This window comes from Pongo pygmaeus, chromosome 2 (assembly GCF_028885625.2).
Source record: "Pongo pygmaeus isolate AG05252 chromosome 2, NHGRI_mPonPyg2-v2.0_pri, whole genome shotgun sequence".
Classification (NCBI taxonomy): Eukaryota; Metazoa; Chordata; class Mammalia; order Primates; family Hominidae; genus Pongo; species Pongo pygmaeus.
In genome coordinates, this window is record NC_085930.1 from 97,615,603 (window position 1) to 97,634,114 (window position 18,512).

Here is an 18,512-nt window from a genome sequence, read left to right on the forward strand (position 1 = left end):
TAATCAGAGAAGAGCTACTAGGGAAAAATCATTTATTTTGAAAATATAGTTTGAAGACATACATCGTAGAAAATGTGTCTTTTGGGAAAACATAGATGTCTATTTCCAAAGCGTGATACAGGTATTTGGTGAAGCTTGGAGTTTAATAGGTGAATATAAATGGTGCAATCTGGCATATAGCTTTTCATTCCAGTTGTGAAAGTGTCACACGTTAAGATGTGAGTATGTTTTGTTTCTGCCCAGATGAACAGTGAATGTTTCTATGAATCAAGATAATCCAGAAAGACAAAAGTTGCTGATTTTAAGCATGAAAATTATGCACAGCAGGATGTGTACTTTGGTTGTTTTTATAGGAGTGGGCTGAATTTGACCTTTGCCATCCACCCATTCTCTGCCAGGCTCCCTTGGGACCAATACACAGCCCCTGGCAGGGGCTAGGGGATAATCTCTGGTGTGGAGCCAGGTGAGAAGCAGAGTAACTGGTCCTGGGAGCCCAGTGTCAAAACCCCACTCTCATTAGTTCAGCTGGATGGCCAGAAGGCAGTCTCCTTCCCTGGGGTTCAAGGAGGATGCTGAGCAGCACGCTGATGACTGGAAGAGAGGCATGGTTTAGCGGATCTGCTGTTGTGATTGTGTGAATACTTATTCCATTTGGAGATGAAAGGAAAGCATAGGAACCCTCTATTTAGCTTTAAAATGCAGCTAAGTTCTGTCGGTCAGCCTTGCTCATGTGGTGCCTCTCATACTCCTCACCAGCCGCTTTGTACGTGGGGAGAACTGACTGTTTGGGTGGGCGTCTTTGTTCTGCGTCTTCCCTGTATGAAGTGATTTTTCCCAAGGTTAACCAATTAAGAATTTTTTCCATGTCGCAGTAATCACTGAGAGGAGGGAGCCAAGTCACTGTGGGGGATGCTGTGCCCTAGGGACGCATTTGGGAGGATTTCCTTCTCCTGAAGCAATAGGGTCAACATAAAGCCCCTATAAAATGCTTTAAATAAAGGAGAAATTGAAGTGGAAGACTTCATTCTGGCACGTTATGTCTGGTTTTTGCTTTCCTCCCACTGAGGAGCTAACCAAGCCAGCAGTCTGGAGGATATATTTAGTTGGAGGATGATGAAGCTTTACTGTGATTTTTTTACTTACCTGGATTATAATAATAAGGAAACCAGTACCTGCTGGTGGTATCTATGGGTTAACATAAGATGCACTGGTAGCTATTGCTGAACATGACACTTAAAATGCATGTCTGTGTTTGTGTATGATGGTTTGTTTTATAAAAAGGGAACACAGTTATGACATTTTTATGTCATGACTCTTAAGAATGTCAATTTCATATCCTGATTCAGTCGGTATCAAGTCATTGATTCGAATATTGCTTCACCTAGTGTGTAGTCATCCTTGGGACTAGACGGCATTTACAACATGAAAATTATCTGCTGAAATCTTCAAAGCTATGATATTTTGTGGAGGGATTCTTCCTTCAGAGTATGGGAATGGCCTCATCGACCTTATGGATAGTGACTGTGGATGTGATGGGATGTCACTCACATGATTAAGTGTATTATTTGGCACAGTTGACTCTAACAAATGGACATTATCTTTGGTAGGCCTGACTTAATTAATCCTTAAGGTGAGCCCTTAAATGGGACTGGGCTTTTACTGAAGAAGGAGAGTTAAAGCATGAGATGGATTTGATGTGAGGGAGATTCTCCATTTGCTGGCTTTAAAGATTTGAGGGGACTGTGCAGCAAAGAATACAGGTGGCCTCTATGAGCTGGACATGACAAGGTGACCTCAGACCCACATCTGCAAGGAATTGAATAATCTTTCAACTCCATGAGCTTGGAAGAGGACCCTGAGCTCCAGATGAGAAAGCAGCCTGCCAATATCTTGATAGCAACCTTATGAGACTCTGAGTGGAGAACCCAGTCACACCTTGCCTAGACTTCTGACCTGTAGAACTATGAGCAGCCAAGTTTACGATAATTTGTTGTACAATAATGGAAAACTGAAATAGAATACAAAAGTCAACTAAGGCATTTTGGAACAGTGCTGGGATCAAAGCAGATAATGACTATTCTACTCCAGTGAAACAAAAGAGACCCAAGATCCATCACTAATTTATGTTCATCCATGCATTTGTGGGTCTTGACTATGTGATAGAAAATGAGCCAGGGATTTTCTTGCTCTTGAGGGTCTTGTGGTCCAGAGTTTCCTCCCAGAGCCTCTCAGTAGAGTCCCCTCTAACAATTCTCCCATTATATTTGTATTCAACAATCAGTCTCACATCCTGGTAAAAAGGAAACCAGCTGAAAATCGTTTACCCTTTCTGAGCTTAAGTTATCCATCATTTAAATGGTCTGCTTCTTTGGGAATATGTGAGAATCAAATAGGATATTATCTAAATCACCAGTAATGATTACCTTTCTACAGTATGGCTCCTTTTCTTCTTTTCTCCCTTCCAACCTCCCTCCCACATCTGTTGACTATCTACTGTGTGTTTGAGAAGAGGCTGTGCCAGGTGGAGGATGCAAGGGTGCATTGGACTTTATGTGTTTAAAAGAGCAAGGTGACATACAGGGAAGCCACTCCCTATTGCTCAAGGTAGATCTTGTGATGCAAGGATCCTGAGGTATCAGGCTTGGAGTCAGGCTTGATTTGAGCTGATAGAAATTTGTCATCATCAATAGGTATCTCTTCCAGAGCCAAGTCAGTAGGGGAACTCAAAGTAAAGGAAACTCATTTTCTTCTCCTTCCTTGGAATTGTCCCAGCACTGATCCTTGCATAATAAGAAAGTCGGTTTGTTTGAGAACACCACCCTGATTTGTTGAATGGGAATGAACAGACTCTGCTAATGGAGGTGGCCAAGTAGGCTGGACAAATGGTTTTGATTTTCTAGGGCCTCACAGCTTATTTTGAGCCCTGGAGAAACAAAATGATAATAACAAAATCAGACAATACTAAACAAAGCACCAAACAAAACAAGAAAGAAAATGAACACATTGGACTTCCAAAACCCATTGGAACTTTATTAGAGAACAAAGTGAAATGAGTAAAGTGCATTGTGGGACAGGGTGGACGTGGCAGGAATTACTGTTGACAGCTCTAGAGTCACCAACACTTGGGCTCTCCCTAGTGAACCCGGATTATAACTAGTATAATCTAAGGGACTCTCAGAACCAAAGTACCCCTGCCTTAAAGAGTAGCCCATCTTAAGGTCATTTTGGCTAAAGTTAGCTGCCGTTGTAACTGCCGCCAGAGGGCCCCATCTTTTTCTGGAGGCCTGCTTCATACCTCTCCTTTAGAGACTATGGTTTACCTGCAACTGCTTTTTCTGTGGGATCAGAAATATTTCCTAGACAGATCTTTCTTAGTTGAAATTGGTTTAATTACTCTTTTTGTAAACATTCGTAATACATATTTTTATCAATAAGTACAAAGAAATATATAATACAGTATGCTAAATCCCTAAACCTAGAAACAAACCCATAATGAATATTTTGATACATTTCCCTCTAGTCATTTCTCCTACAAATATACAAAAAAATCCCAACACATAGTTGAGATTGTATTATATCTACTCTTTACCACCTGCTCTCCTCACTTAAGATTTCATGGACATCTTTCCTTTACGTTAAATCTTTTTGCTTAGTGTTTAGTATCTGACCAACATCTCCACAATTGGGTGCCCATAATTTATTATTTAATTTCTTTGTAACACTTTTAAACCACACACACAATTTCTCTCTCTCACACACACACTCACACACGTATTCCGTAATTTTTGTAACTAATTTTTTTGAAGATATGTATACATATATATGTTTGTATATGTATGTATTGTGTATATATGTAAATATATCCATACACATACAAACTTATATTCTGATTTTTATAAATAACATTGTGATGAATATGCTTATTAGATCCTTAGAGTAAATTCCTCTGGGAAAATCCCTCATTATATATCCTTAGAATAAATCCAGAAAGTAGAATCACCAGATCAAATAGTAATTCATTAGTTATATTGAATTTAAAAGAATTGAAATGTTTGTTTCCCATGACCAAGAAAGGTAAACGTTCCACAAAGACCGAAATAATTTCTGAACATCACCATTGGGCAACAAAGTTGTGAAAATGGAATGTTCTGATATTGCTCTTTCTAATGCAGTAGCCAACAGACCTGTGACTATTTACATTTAAATTTTAATTAATGTTAAATTAAGTTAAGAGTTCATTTCCTGGTTTGCATCAGACACATTGGAAGTGCCACATGTAGTTAATGGCATACATATTGGGCAGAAAAAGTTACAACATTGCCAGCATTGCAGGAAGTTCTATTGGGCAATGCTTCTCTATTTTCTTCTCCAGTTCCTTCATCTTTATGTTTGGAATTTAGCCTAAGTAAGATTAAAATATGAACAATGCATATTTCGTGTATGATTAATTTGGTTTGTTACAAAGCGGGTTTCATGGTGAAAATTTTCACCTTTCCATTGAAGATGAAAAATATGATGCATCTTTTGGAAAATGTAAAAAAAATGGAAATCCAACACTTTTTCTTGCTTATGCATCCTCTTATAGGCTGAAAATGAAGTACTAGTGTTTAAGCTAATACCACTGTTGATGACAATCTCGGGTGGTTGCATGCTTACTATGTGCCAAGTGTGTTGCTGTTGTAGTGCCCATATTCCTCACAAGGTCTCCGGAAGGTGCAGTTATTATTCACATTTTGCAGAAGAGGAAACTGATGTACATAGAGGTCAAGCTCCTTTCCTAAAATCACACTGTCAGCATGTAGCTGGGGCCTGATGGGGACCCAGGATTTCTGACTTCAGAGTCCACATCTTTTACTATCCCTATACTGCTTCTCAAGAATGTCCCAGGCTGTTAGAGAGAAGGCCATCTCTTTGCCACACTGCAGAACTGTGACACACGTATAATAAAGCCTCCCAGTTGCTCGAGATATACCCCTACACCACATACCCAGAAGCACACCCCCACAGCCTTTTTCTTGAGGAACTTCCACTGAGCCCAATCCCATCTGGAATGAAGAGCGCCCAAGGGCATTTTGGAGAAAGTGTCATTCATTTGTGCTCTGACACTTTCTCATTTAACAGACTCTGTTAAGTCAGATGTATGTATTTTTGCACATTTCTTCTCTATCCGTCTTTTATTATGGTGTGAAGTTTTGTTAATAAGCCTGAGAAGAGAAGAGGAAAGGGAGAATGTGAAATGTTGTCAAAATCAAAGAGTTTGAGCCCAAACAAATGTTCTTGATGTGGGCATTTGTTTGCAGGAGAAGGATCAGAGGCAACCAATGTAAGCAAAGCTCCTTGATGCTTAAACTTCAATGAGGAGAAAACAAATCACAAACACAGTCTTAGGGATGGTCAGGTCCAGGCTGAAAGCAGTCTGGGGATTTTCAGTTTCAACCTTTTCCAAAAGGTGTCACTCTAAGGCAGCAGTGGGGAGGTGGGAAGGTGGAAGAGATAGAAATGTCAGATAAGGGTAATTGGAAAAATAAGATTAGTAGTCCTTGTTTTAACAGATCCTTCAGCCTCCAGCATCACTGTCGGAGGAGTTGCTGCTGCTGACGGGGGAGGTTTAAGCGTTTATCTTCACCTTCTGATCTCAGGGTGACCTTCTGTGCCCAGAGTTGAGCTGGGCCAAGTCCAGCTATTCCCACAGGACCAATTCACATTCCAGATTTGCTGCAACCTGGGATATGGGGATTTCATTGGTTCTGTGTTCTGGTGCAAACTGAAAACTGCCATCCTCTTGCCCTCAGGATGGAATGAAGACAGGAAACCAGGATGGATGGCAGAGCCTAACTCAGAAGAGCCTGTCTGTTTTTGAAATATGGCTTTAAAAATTCCAAATCGTTAACACAAAATACACACCAACTCCATGCTGACATATAATTTAAGGGAAAAAAATAGCTTTATCAAAATATTTGAGTATCAGCTCTTGCCAAGCAAGCCTCTTGAAAAGCACGGGAAGCTGCCACGCGTCAGGAAGAGACGCATGGAACCCGGAGTGGGGTCCTGGCAGATAACTGAGAGAGAGGCTGGTTTTCAAATATTTAGTTAAACAACACAAATGTATGTGTAAGTTTAAGTCGACACATGTTAATGATTTAAGGTCTTAAACGGGTTTTTTATTTTATTGTTTTAAGGCTCCACTGTTCACTTTAAAAGATCCAACGATTTCTCCAGAGCCATGCGTAAACACTGGACTTTTTAGAAAGCCAGGTGATGACTTCATTATTCTGAAAGTGAACAGTTATGAATTATTCAAATACAGTAAATACAGTTGAATATTTCCTGGTAACAACTATTTTAAAAGAGAGTTTTGATGATCTGCAACATAGAATGACTAATACAATCAGAAATAGCACACAATTATTCAGGTTTTTTTTCTTTTTTTGTAATTGATTAGGCCAAATCAACATCTAGCTTGAAGAAACCTTTAATTATTATGTTCTAGATATGTAACACCAAGCCAATGTATTTTAAAAATGTAATATTAGATATAAAATCAGAATTCCAGTCTTGCCACATTTGAGGACCTTTTAGGAAATTATTTTAAGTGAAACATCTGGAATATTCTAGAAGACTTCTGAGGTGGCTGTGAATCCTGTTTTCACTGAAAATGACATTTTAGCAATTAAACACCTTTTCTAAAACTTTTTTCCCCAGGAAATATTATTGTCTGGTGAATTACTAATAGATGTACTTCTAAAAGAAGCACATGCTGTGTTAAATAGAGACAAATGGGTTGCTTTCTTGCTGGACTGTCAAAAGCTTTTATTGTCTCTTAATTACTGTGATTCTCCAACTAGCATTTTTCTAAAGAATGGGACCACAGGGCCTCTTCCAGCTGGGCCACCACCTGCGCTTCCCCAGGCTACTCCGCTTGCCTGCCTTAGGGAGGCCAGCCACAGTGCCTAGTGCAGGATGGGCTGCTGTTTTACTCTTTTGCACCACCCAGTACTTTTCTTTAAAATCACAATTGTGATTAAGTAATTTGTTGATTCCCAACTTCCCTGTGGAAACCCTTCTGAAGACAGACCTGTGGCTAGTGTCCAGCAGAGTGCCTGGCATGTGGGAGATGCCTAGCGAGGTGGTGGAATGAAGGAAAGGAGTGTGTATCTCCCAGGTCCCAGGACAGAGCATGTGGAATGCATAGCAGAACTAAAAGCCACATGCTTCTACACCAGCGCAGAACCTGAGACATCTTTATTGTGTCTCTGTGAAACTCACAGGTTCCTGGGTTCTCCAGGTGGCTGCTGGGGTGTCAGCGAACATAGGGCCTCCATCCTTTCAGGAGCCAAGTAACTGAGCCCCCTCATCCCCATAGCAAAGAGAAGGTGCTTGAAGCAAACAGAGAGCAAGAACTTGAAGGGTATTTGTTGAGGATGGCGAAGGGACCACTGATTTATGGGGTAGGAAAGTATCAAGTTTGGACTTACACTTCATCCATCATTGCACTAAGTGGGTCAAAGGAGGGTGTTTCAGAATCACGTCTTTGTGCTCCCCTTCCTCCCATTGCATAGGTATTTATTGAGTGTGGATACTGGTGCTATGTCAGGTGCTGAAGGGGCTTGCAAAGAAGATGGAGACACAGTCTCTGCCCTCCAGGGATTACAATCCAGTTGTATTATAGCAACTAAGCATACATATTGTGCAGAATGGGTGCAGGCAATGAAAACTGAAGGCACTCGGGTTGGGTGAAAGTAGTGAGGCTAGGAATGGGCATGTGCTGGTGCCTTCCAGGGTATTAGGCAGGGTACTTTCCATGCATTATTTCACTTTACGCTTATGTCAATCCTGTGTGGCTGCTTCTGCCTCCTCTTCACTTTAAAGGGGAGGATCTGTAGGCTTAGAGAGGTCAGTAACATCTAGGGTTCCGAGACTTGGCTGCATTTTGGAATCACCTGGATCTTTAATAAAATACAGATGCCTGGCTCCTGCCCTCAAATATTTTGATTTAATTAGGAGCAGTGTGACCACGGCATCAACATTTTTAAAAGCTTCCCAAGGGATTCTAACATGCAGCAACCTAACCAATCTTAAACCAAGTTTAGGAAACATTGGGTTAAGATTGGCCTAAGGTCAAAGATCTTATAGGTGGAACCCAAACTTGACTCATATCTGACTGCTTCTAGAGCTCCAGCTTTTGATCACTGCAAGCTGTGAAGGAGGTCAGGTGTAGACAGGGCCTTAAAGAATGGGCAGTTTTGGTAAGCAGAGGAGTGAATGTAGGGCAGTCCAGGGGTATATGTGCATGTGTGTGTGTGGTTGAGCATTGGTGAATGGAGCAATATGCAGACATAGATAGGCTGAATACTTACTAGGCACTGTATTAGAAAGAGTTGACACTTCTGTGGCACTACTGAGTACTAGGCATTGTGCTGAGAACATTGCCCATGTGAACCCATTTAATCATCATAAAAACCCTTTGAGCTAAGTTATGTTATTAGCTCCACTTCACAAGAGGTACTTGAGGCTCAGAATTTTGTAATTCATTGTTCAGCTGCCACGTACATGTGAGAACATGTGATACTTGATTTTCTCCTTCTGAGTTAGTTCATGTAGGATAATGGCCTCCAGCTCCATCCATGTTGCTGCAAAGGACATGATTTCCTTCTTTTTTTATAAAGGGGGGAGGGAAGAAGGGGGATGAAGTTTGAAGAAGTACCTGTTGGGTATAATGTTCAATATTTGGGTGATGGGTACACGTAGAAGCCCAATTCCCACATGCAATATACCTATGTAACAAACATACATATATAGCCCCTAAAGCTAACATTTTTTTTTAAAGTCAATTCTATTATTATATTGTCCCCAAATAATCCTTATTCTGGGCATTTTAATATAATTTGAGTAAAAATTACTATAACCTAATTTTTGCATAGCAATGGTAATAGTTAATACATGTTTAAAGCAAATTTTGCCTCCGAGTTTAAGTTGAGAAACCTAGAAAATTTTGTCTAGGTTCTTTCATGAAGGTAAACAGTCCAGTTTATTTCTATGATTTTGTAATAGTGCTTATTGAATATTATTTATTAAATGTATTTTATTTTTCTTACATGAAATCAATTTTTCCACCTGGGAAAAAAAATTATAATTCACTTAGAGTGAATTTATACATCTAGTAAGTGGCAGTCTAGCTCCTGAATTATGTTTCTAAGCCACTGTGCTGCTCCGCCTCTTGTGTTAAGAATATACTAAGTGTTTTCATATTTACCAGGCTCAGCACTAAGAGACCTACAATCATTGCTTCATATAATACTAGAAGTACTATTGTTACAGATGATCAGGCAAAGCCATGTCCTCACTTAGGGGTAAGAGTAGAGTCAGAGGCTAGGGATACACACATGAGCATATGCACACACATGTGAAAGCCCACATATACATACATATATGTATGCATGCATAATTATGTTCTACCTTATTATATATGTGGGAGGGGTGTCAAAAGTAATGATAGAAGAGAATGATGGATCCAAGAAATATTTCCAAAATAGAGCTCTAGGAGTTGGTGATGAATGGAAAATAAAAGAGGAAGGAGAAGATCAATGTGGCTCTGAGGTCTTAAACAGGAATGACTGAGAAAAGGTCAGGGCCTTGGACCAAAATGGTGGATGTGATAGGGAGTGGCAAGTTGGGAGGGTGAGGACAGGTGATAGGATTTTGGTTTAGGTGTACATGGATCAAGAGTTGGCTTTTGGTCATCCTCAATTTAAAGTAATGTTAGGACATCCAGATGGAAGTGATCAACAGGTGGTTAGGTACATGTGAAAGAGGTCAAGTGAGGAAAAAGGAGATAAAGTTTGGAGAGGCATCTACATAGAGGTGAGAACTGTGGAGACAGACCTCAATGCATCCCCTGTATTTCTATGTGGATGGTGGAAATGCCTCTAGGATGGAGTCACAAGAGGAAAGACCCAGTTATGGGCTGCAGGATGATGAGTAATTTGCAAAATAAACAGGGGAATAGGTTCCTAAGTGTCTTAGTCCGTTTGGGCTGCTCTAACAAAATACCATAGAGTAGGTGGCTTATACATAACAGAAATGTATTTCTCACATTCTGGAGGCTGGGAAGTCTAAGACCAAGGTGCCAGCATGGTCAGATTCTGGTGAGGGCCCTCTCCTGGGTTGCAAACTGCTGACGTCTTGCTGAGTCCCTACATGGTGAAAGGGGACATACAGACTCCCTTGGGCTTCTTTCATAAGGTCACTAATCCCATATAGGAGGCCTCTGCCCCCATGACCTAATCACTTCCCAAAGCCCTCACCCCTTAATGCCATCATCTTTGGGGTTAAGATTTCAACATATGAATTGTGGGGGTACGTAAACATTGAGACCATAACACTAAGAGAAGCATCAGTTTCAGGAAGATGAGGAATGGATAGAGCACTGTTCACACATTAAAACTGTATTTCCGAAAGACAACTTAATTACAAAAGAAAATTCTCATCATATATCAATTATATACAAAATTATGTATATATTTATATGTAGCATCTCGATTATATATACACAAATATAAAGAGAAATTATAACAATGTTTATAATGTTTACTTCTAGGTGGTGGGATTTGGGAGGATCTTAACTAAAAATGATGTTAGTATTTAATCTTCAGAAGAAAGCTAAAACATTTTCATACCTGGTTTTTTCATATTTTTTACAATGAATATACTTTATTCTTTTTTTTTCTTTGAGACAGGGTCTCACTCTGTCACCCAGCCTGGAGTGCAGTGGCGTAATCACAGCTCATTACAGTTTTGGCTTCCGAGGCTCAGGTGATCCCCTTGCCTCAGCCCCCCAGGGTAGCTGGGACTATAGGTGCGTGTCACCACACCTGGCTACATTTCTTTTGTACTTTTTGTAGGGATGCAGTTTTGCCATGTTGCCCAGCTTGGTCTCAAACTCCTGGGGTCACCATTTGTAATCAAATGATTCACTGGTCCTGGCCTCCCAAAGTGTTGTGATTATAGATGTGAGCCACTGTGCCTGGCCACACTTTATTCTTATTATCAGAAAAAAATTAATTTCTTGATATCAGAAGAAGAAGAATAAATGCTTTATGGGCTACATCATCTCACTTAATGTGCCCATAATCATCTGATAGGAAAGCAATAGGGTTCCCTATTTACCTGTTGAGGCAAATATGGATGAGGAAATGGAAGCTGAGAAAGATGAAGGAGCTCATCTCACTCACACCATAATAATGCCATGGTTCTAATCTGGTGATGAAGACACAAATTTCATGTACACAGTCAATCAGTTAAAATGTTATTTCAAAGAAGGGACAGAGACTTGGGGGCGTGTTTAGCTGTGCAAGCCACACATTAAGAAAAGACATTTGGCAAGAAGGGAGTTACTTGTGGTCTGCAAGAGTAGAAATACCATGGGACAGCAAGAATAACAAGCACTTTCCTCTGGTTGAGAGATGACTGTGATGGGGAGATGGAGGCAGGCATAGGGCACTTGATAAGAATCAGACAGTTGGCTCATGCCTGTAATCCCAGCACTTTGGGAGGCTAAGGCGGGTGGATCATGAGGTCAGGAGACTCAGACCATCCTGGCCAACATGGTGAAACCCCGTCTCTACTAAAAATACAAAAATTAGCTGGGTGTGGTGGCATGTGTCTATAATCCCAGCTACTTGGGAGGCTGAGGCAGGAGAATCACTTGAACCTGGGAGGCAGAGATTGCAGTAAGCCAAGATCATGCCGCTGCACTTTAGCCTGGTGACAGAACGAGACTCCGTCTCAAAAAAAAAAAAAAAAAAAAAATAGAATCAGACAGTTCACCAGTGAAGATAGGCCAGGTTATGCTGGGAGTGACCACCCCCAATCTCAGAGGCAAAGCACAACAAAGGTTTATATTTTGCCTATGTGATGTGGGTTTGCCCTGGGCTTCATTGTGGTCACTCAGGGACTCAGGCTGAAGATGATGTCATCTGAAACTTGCTTCCACGGTCACCATGGCAGGGAAAGGGTAACACTGGAGTTAAATGCTACCACTTAAATGTTTCTACCTGGAAATGACAGTGGTTTTAATTGGCCAAAGCTACACCCAATTCAAAGGGTGAGGGGATGTGAGGTCCTACCATGTGCCTGTAAGGAAGAGAACTAGGATATTGTGAAACCACCCTAATGATCACCACAGGAGGGAAAATATTTTTTGCTTTCTAAGGCCCTTGTTTTGGCAGCAAAGGAAACAGCTTTCAGGTCTCTAGAATGTTAAACGCAGGAAGAACCCATGGCCATCATCTAGGAAACTGAGATTCCAAGGGTACAGTGATTGTTTGCAAAAAGTTACAGAGAGAAACAGTGGTCATGCTAAGACTAGAAGGATGTATTCTGAGGCCAGTGCCCCACATGGTCCTCGGTGTGCAATACTCACTGTCCAGGGCCACACAAATTAGGAAGAGTGAGGAGCTTGGCCTGGGAACTTATTTTAAAACTCTGCTTCCAAGGTGTTGAGAGGAGCAGTTTCGTGTTTCATCTGATACTAGCAGTTACTGATGTTGGAGGCCAGTGGCATCTCCATCAGTTACAACTCTGTATTGTGTCTCCCAGGTGCCCAGTTTCTCCATGTGCTTCTTGCTGAAATGGCTGGAGCAGCCTGAAATCATTATGCTAAAGTGTCATTTGAAGTTGGGTTAATGTAGAACTAGCTAGTGTTTACCCTAAGCGGTCCAGTGGCAAGTGATCTAAGACTTGGAAACCCAGCTGAGTAGCTCTGTGTCTATAGATTGTAGATAGATCAGCTTCGATGAATGAGAGAGAGATTGAACAAATGAGAATAATGGAGACCTCCCACTCCTCTGAAATCAATATTATGTTTGAAATAAAGAACGATTTATGACAGAAAAGGAATCATTTATGACAGAAAAGGAATCAAGACACAGACCATCTCATATGGAGAGTCAGGCAGACTATCTGAATTGGCATATGGAACGATCATAATTCTGATTTTTTGGGGGTCACTGCTATTGACTGTATCAAAAATAGAAAAAGGGAGGAAAACTTAAAACTCTGCTTTAACTTCATCACATATTGCTTTGGGCTTCTAGTCATATTTGTGATGTTTTGTGAACTTATATGAGAAACTAAAAAGTTTATTAATGCTTTTTAAACTGCATAGATTTGTAAAGTTAAAGAATAATGCAATTTACTCTACAGTTACATAGGGGTGGTTTTGTCACTTTCCTAGGTTATTCTTTATATTCCTTGCTTTTTAAACTCTTTGGTTTTGGCTTTGATTTAAATTACATGATCATTAAGTTTCCTCTTTTTATCAGGGCAAAATGAAGGGTTTTCTGAATCTTAAAAGCATATAATTTACCTTGGATGTGAACTATAATGCTTATTCTGAATAAATTCCATGTAAAACTGCAGAAATTGTGTAGAAAGTCTTTATGAATTGGAACTTAACATGTCATTGACACATTTTGAAGGGCGCTCTGTTGACTTTAGTGATGGATGAGCCTATTCTGCCAAGTTCAGCTGGAAGGGGTGTTTTAGAAAGCCAAACATCAGCTCTGGAATCTAGAAACTTCCTGGAATCATGATTTTGGATCAGCAGGGTGGACACAGCCTGCATCTGTGCAAGGGATGGCATTTCACCAACTTGCTCCATGGAAGTCTTTGGAACGGAACCATAAACACCAGCCTTCTTTGTTGTGTGTTGGCTTTTAAGAGTCCCCAAAGGTTTAGGGAGGATAAGGCTTTGCCTCAGGGCTCCCGGGTCTCATTTTTTGGGACCTGGCTGAAAACCCTGGATATTTGATAGTCTGGCTTATTTCTATGGTGTATTAGCACCCTATAAAAGTTACATGTCATTTATTTCAAGTTTAGAACCCTCTCAAACTTCAGGGGCAAACCAAACTTGAACCTTTTGTGGCTGGAATTCTGTTTACCTTTGGCCAAATGTTGCTTCCTGAATGTAAGGCTGGGAGGTGAGGTGAGAGGGACTCCTGAGGCTCCCTGGACATCGAATAGCTTTTACCAAACACGGCTTTGATAGGTTAAAACGTGACTGAATCTGAAACACATAGATTAACTTTCTTTCAAAGTACTCTGGGGCCTACACACAAAAGTATATTGTGCTGGGCAAAATGCATTTGAGTGTTGTCTTCCTTCAATGGTGAGAAAGTATCTGAGACTTTTGCCAAACAGAGGTTGAAATTGGGTCAAGCCACTCACCCCCAATTCTAGTGAACACATTAAGTAGTTTTTATAAAGGTTATTGGGCAATCCAATTGAACAAGGACCTTGGAGAAATTTGGACATTTCTTGTGTTTGAAACATTTTTTAAGGGTTTTTGCTCTGTTTTGTTTTAATTTTTTATTTCCATAGGTTTTGGGGGAACAGGTGATATTTAGTTACATGAGTAAGCTCTTTAGTTGTGACTTGTGAGATTTTGGTGCAACCATCACCCGAGCAGTATACACTGAACCCGATGTGTAGTCTTTTATCCCTGAACCCCCTCCCAGCCTTTCCCCACAGCTCCCCAGAGTCCATTATATCATTCTTAGGCATTTGCATCCTCATAGTTTCAATGACAAAGAAAGAAAGGGCTCCAAGACACAGCAGCCCAGTTCAAGGATCCCTATGATTCCTTTGTGTTTATTGTTGGAACACAGGCTAGCAAGGGATGTCTTGTGCTTGAATGAAGGAGAAATAACACACAGAGCTCCATGTGCCTTTCAGATAGAGGAACTGATGAATGCACTGGAGAAGACCAGACAGGAACTGGATGCCACCAAAGCACGCCTCGCCTCCACACAGCAGTCCCTGGCCGAAAAAGAAGCGCACTTGGCCAACCTCCGGATTGAGAGGAGGAAACAGCTGGAGGAGATCCTGGAGATGAAGTGAGTACCCATTGTTGCCTTTGTAGCCTCTCTCTTCTAGCCTCTCTTGAGAGTGGGAAAGGGGAAGGGCTAGAGAAGATGAAGAAAGAGCTCAGAGAAAGAATAATTTAGCTCACACTTGCCTGGTCATTTCTGAAAGTATGTTTCTTATTTTTTAATTGTAACTTTGGTGTCTCAATTTGCACATTTCTCACATCTGTTATTGAAAAAAATATAGATCCAGCACTAGATTTTGGGTGTCTGTGTTTTGTGGATGGTGCTGGGATTCATAGATCTGTTGGAAAGGTCTGAACCAGCCAAGAGATGGAGGCCCCGTTAAGCACAATGGTAATTTGAGCGCTGCTCAGAGTTAAGTGGAAACTTTTCTGAGGAGTTATTTCCTAATTGTGACTGTAACTTTGCTAATTATATTCTTTTCACTTGTGCACAATGCCTGGTTTGTGTTGACTCTCACACAGAGTCTCAAGGTTGGCACCTCTTTGTTCAGAAAGTGAAACTTTGATTTGCTGGGCTTATAAAAATAGGTTGGAAATCCCACACCCTGCCACACCCCACCTAGGTGGGGGCTTGGGAAGCTAAATCAGGGAGATTGGATTGGAACCAATTGCTTCCTTTGATTTAATCAATGATGTGGGGCTGAGTGCTGGGAAATGGTTGTTCCTGTCATCCTGTGACACACCCACCTACACCTCACTCTTGTTTCATTCTCACAATGAAAGAGCGTCATCATGGAAGAACATAGGAAAGAAAATTACTGAGAGATTTTAATAAATATCAATTGCAATAGGTCTGTTTGTAAAGAACTAGTCAAGAAGGAGCTTCTCTATGTTTTTAAATGAAATAATCACTAAGTTATAATTTAAATCTAACTTCCCTCCACAATAAGGGGAAACATACATAATTACGGCATCTTAAGCCTGTAACACAGACTTTGAAATTGGTGGCTAGGTATGGAAGTGACCTTATCGTGACCCAGCAAGCCTTACACATGGTTAGCATTAAACTCAGAAAGCTTAGATCATGGAAAATATTGGAATGAAATATTTTGATGGATTTAATAATGAGGACAAAACATTTATTCCTCATCAACTACCCCAGGTTCTCCAAGACCAAAGAATAAGTAGGTTTTTTTTTTCCACATATAAACTAGCATTTTTTCTAATAAAAGATAATATAATAAAAACAGGTATTGTTATACTCAGTTCAGAAGTGAGGGAGCTGAGACTCAGACAGATTCATAATTTGCTTAAGGCCATCTGGCCATGACAAAACCAGTTTTCTACCTCAACCTCCGTTTCTGCTATCTAATTTTCTCGAGGAGTTTATGTGAACTCATTAAGACTAGAACTTTTGTCTGTTTGAGTCACTGTAGTCATCATGCAGATGAGAGCAGTGCTGGGCATATGGGAGGTGCTCAGTGATTGTTTGTTGCCCACAACAGTGTCTTGAATGTGATAGGTGCTCAATGGTTTGTTGAGTGAGTGACTAGATTGAATACTGGAGATTGAATTTTATGTAGCTAAGAAGAAAAGTATTTTAAGTATCTGTGATATTATCACCTTCATCAATAATTTATTAACACTGTTAAAAGGATACATGTTTATAAGCACAGCGTACATAAAATCTTGATGTTTGCCAATATTTACTGTTGTTTAAAAGATTAACTTATGTAATTAGTTGTGGAACATGTGTATGAATTTAAATGACATCCAGAAAAATTATAACTGTCAATATATGTGTAAACACTTAGCTGAGAAAGACCAAAAATATAATGTAGTATTAAATAGTTGAAGAAACAGCAATATTCAAAGTGGAAAGTCCATTTATGAATGTATTCATGTTAGAATCTAAAGTTATGTATTTTTATAATGTCTATATACAAAGTTCATACAATGGTTTATCTGAGAAAGTTTCCATCTTGCTGATATTGACCAATAAAACTTCATTTCCTAGAAAACAAGATGGAATATTATGATTTGTACAAGAATAGAGAAAGATTTTGGAATTACATATGCTTCCTCCTTCATTTTGGATTTGATTTTTGAATGGAGATTAAAAATACTGAAATTCAACTTATAAGTTTGTTTTACCCTTGAAAAATTTATCATATGATGTTTTTTGCATTTTACTTTCCATAATAAATGTAGTATAGAATAAAAATAATTTATTAACAATAGCCAATACTAGTATTAGTGCATTAGCAATACAGGTCCATTGATTCAATCAGCCTGTATTCTTTTCTGTTCACCTGTCTCTCGTCTTCCTCCCTGTGTGTTATGTGTCAAGTCCAGCCTAGTTTTTCTCCTTGTTTTCCAGCTGTTCTCAAGTTAACTCTCCATCTCCTGAAGTGATTTATTATGCTATTATAAAGAAATTTTAATTACTTCCTGTTTATGAAAGAAGCATATACTTTCAACATTTTGAGAGAACAAGTAATGGTGAAGTATGCTGGTTTGTGAGTCATCAGACCCAGGGTGGAATCCTGTTGCTTCCACCTGGTGGCTGTGACTTGGGAGAAATGCCTTTAACCTCACTAACCTTCCAGTTTCCTCCTGTAATGACTTGAATGGGGGTGGTTGGGAGGAGGGGTTCTCAGCAGAGAGTTTGGCACACAGAAAATGATATATGTATACAAATGGCACTATCAGCCAATGAAAATATGTCCTTTGTTTAGTATATTTTGTGAAGAGTATCATTTATCTAAAATTTGGATTTATTTTTCTAAAACATATAAACTTTTTCCATGTGTATGTTTTCCCACTTAACTTCATGGTTTCAGATAGCACCTAACTAAGACCTCTTTTGGTGAATTGCCACATTATTGCTGAAGTGCTTAATCTGCTGCCACTGCAAAATAAATACAAAATTCCTGTGTTAATTCCTTTGGTGAAAGTAACAAAGCCCTGCTTCATTAAGCCTGATATGGGCCCTATTCACTATTTAACTGGCCTAGAAGCCCAACCTGTGGGCTTCTGCCCTGGGACTATGGGAGGACTTTAGGTACAGGGCAAGTATATTGACTGAGATCCTCAACTAGAGGCACCAGCCTCTCGGGCTGTTCTAGTTTGCCACTGGTTTGTTCAGTCACAGTGTTTAAGCTGAATTGACACACTGGTTACTTGACATTGATTGAGTCCAGGTAAGTTCGTGGGAACAGTCAGATGGGTATTATCATTGTTGGTGAGTTGTTATCATCTGTGCCAAGCATTGCTGGTTTTTCATTCAACCGGCACCCATCATCTTTAGACAGACATCTTTAGGTCAGGTCTACCCAGTTTCCAAACCCTGGTGGGAAGGGAGAGGCTGTGTGGTGTTAGAGGGAAGAGGGGTGAGGCCGTGAGTCAAGAGAAAGAAACTGTGATTTCATAACTAATTTGTGTCTCACCCCATAACATGAAACATCACTCTCCGGTTGCCTCAGTTTTCTCTTCAGTAAAATGGAGGTGATAATACCTGCCCTGCTTACTCTACAGAACTCTTGTAGGGATAAGATTTTTTTTTAAGCAGCAAACTAAAACTAATATAAACCAGCACATGTGAAAGTGCTTTGAAACCTAAAGGGGGCTTTTGAAATGAGAGGTGGTATCTGTTAAATTCATTGCAAACCAAATGGCACAG

General features: G+C 40.1%; 1 protein-coding gene across 3 annotated transcripts in view; it reads left to right on the forward strand.

Annotated features, from left to right (window-relative positions):
* Nucleotides 1-18,512, forward strand: part of ERC2 (ELKS/RAB6-interacting/CAST family member 2) — a 975,821-nt gene that overhangs the window by 576,622 nt on the left and 380,687 nt on the right. For all 3 annotated transcript variants that reach the window (XM_054482044.1, XM_054482045.1, XM_054482046.2), the window contains one exon: nt 14,734-14,894. In XM_054482044.1, coding sequence (XP_054338019.1) covers nt 14,734-14,894 — 161 coding nt within the window. The remainder of the gene's footprint in view (nt 1-14,733; nt 14,895-18,512) is intronic.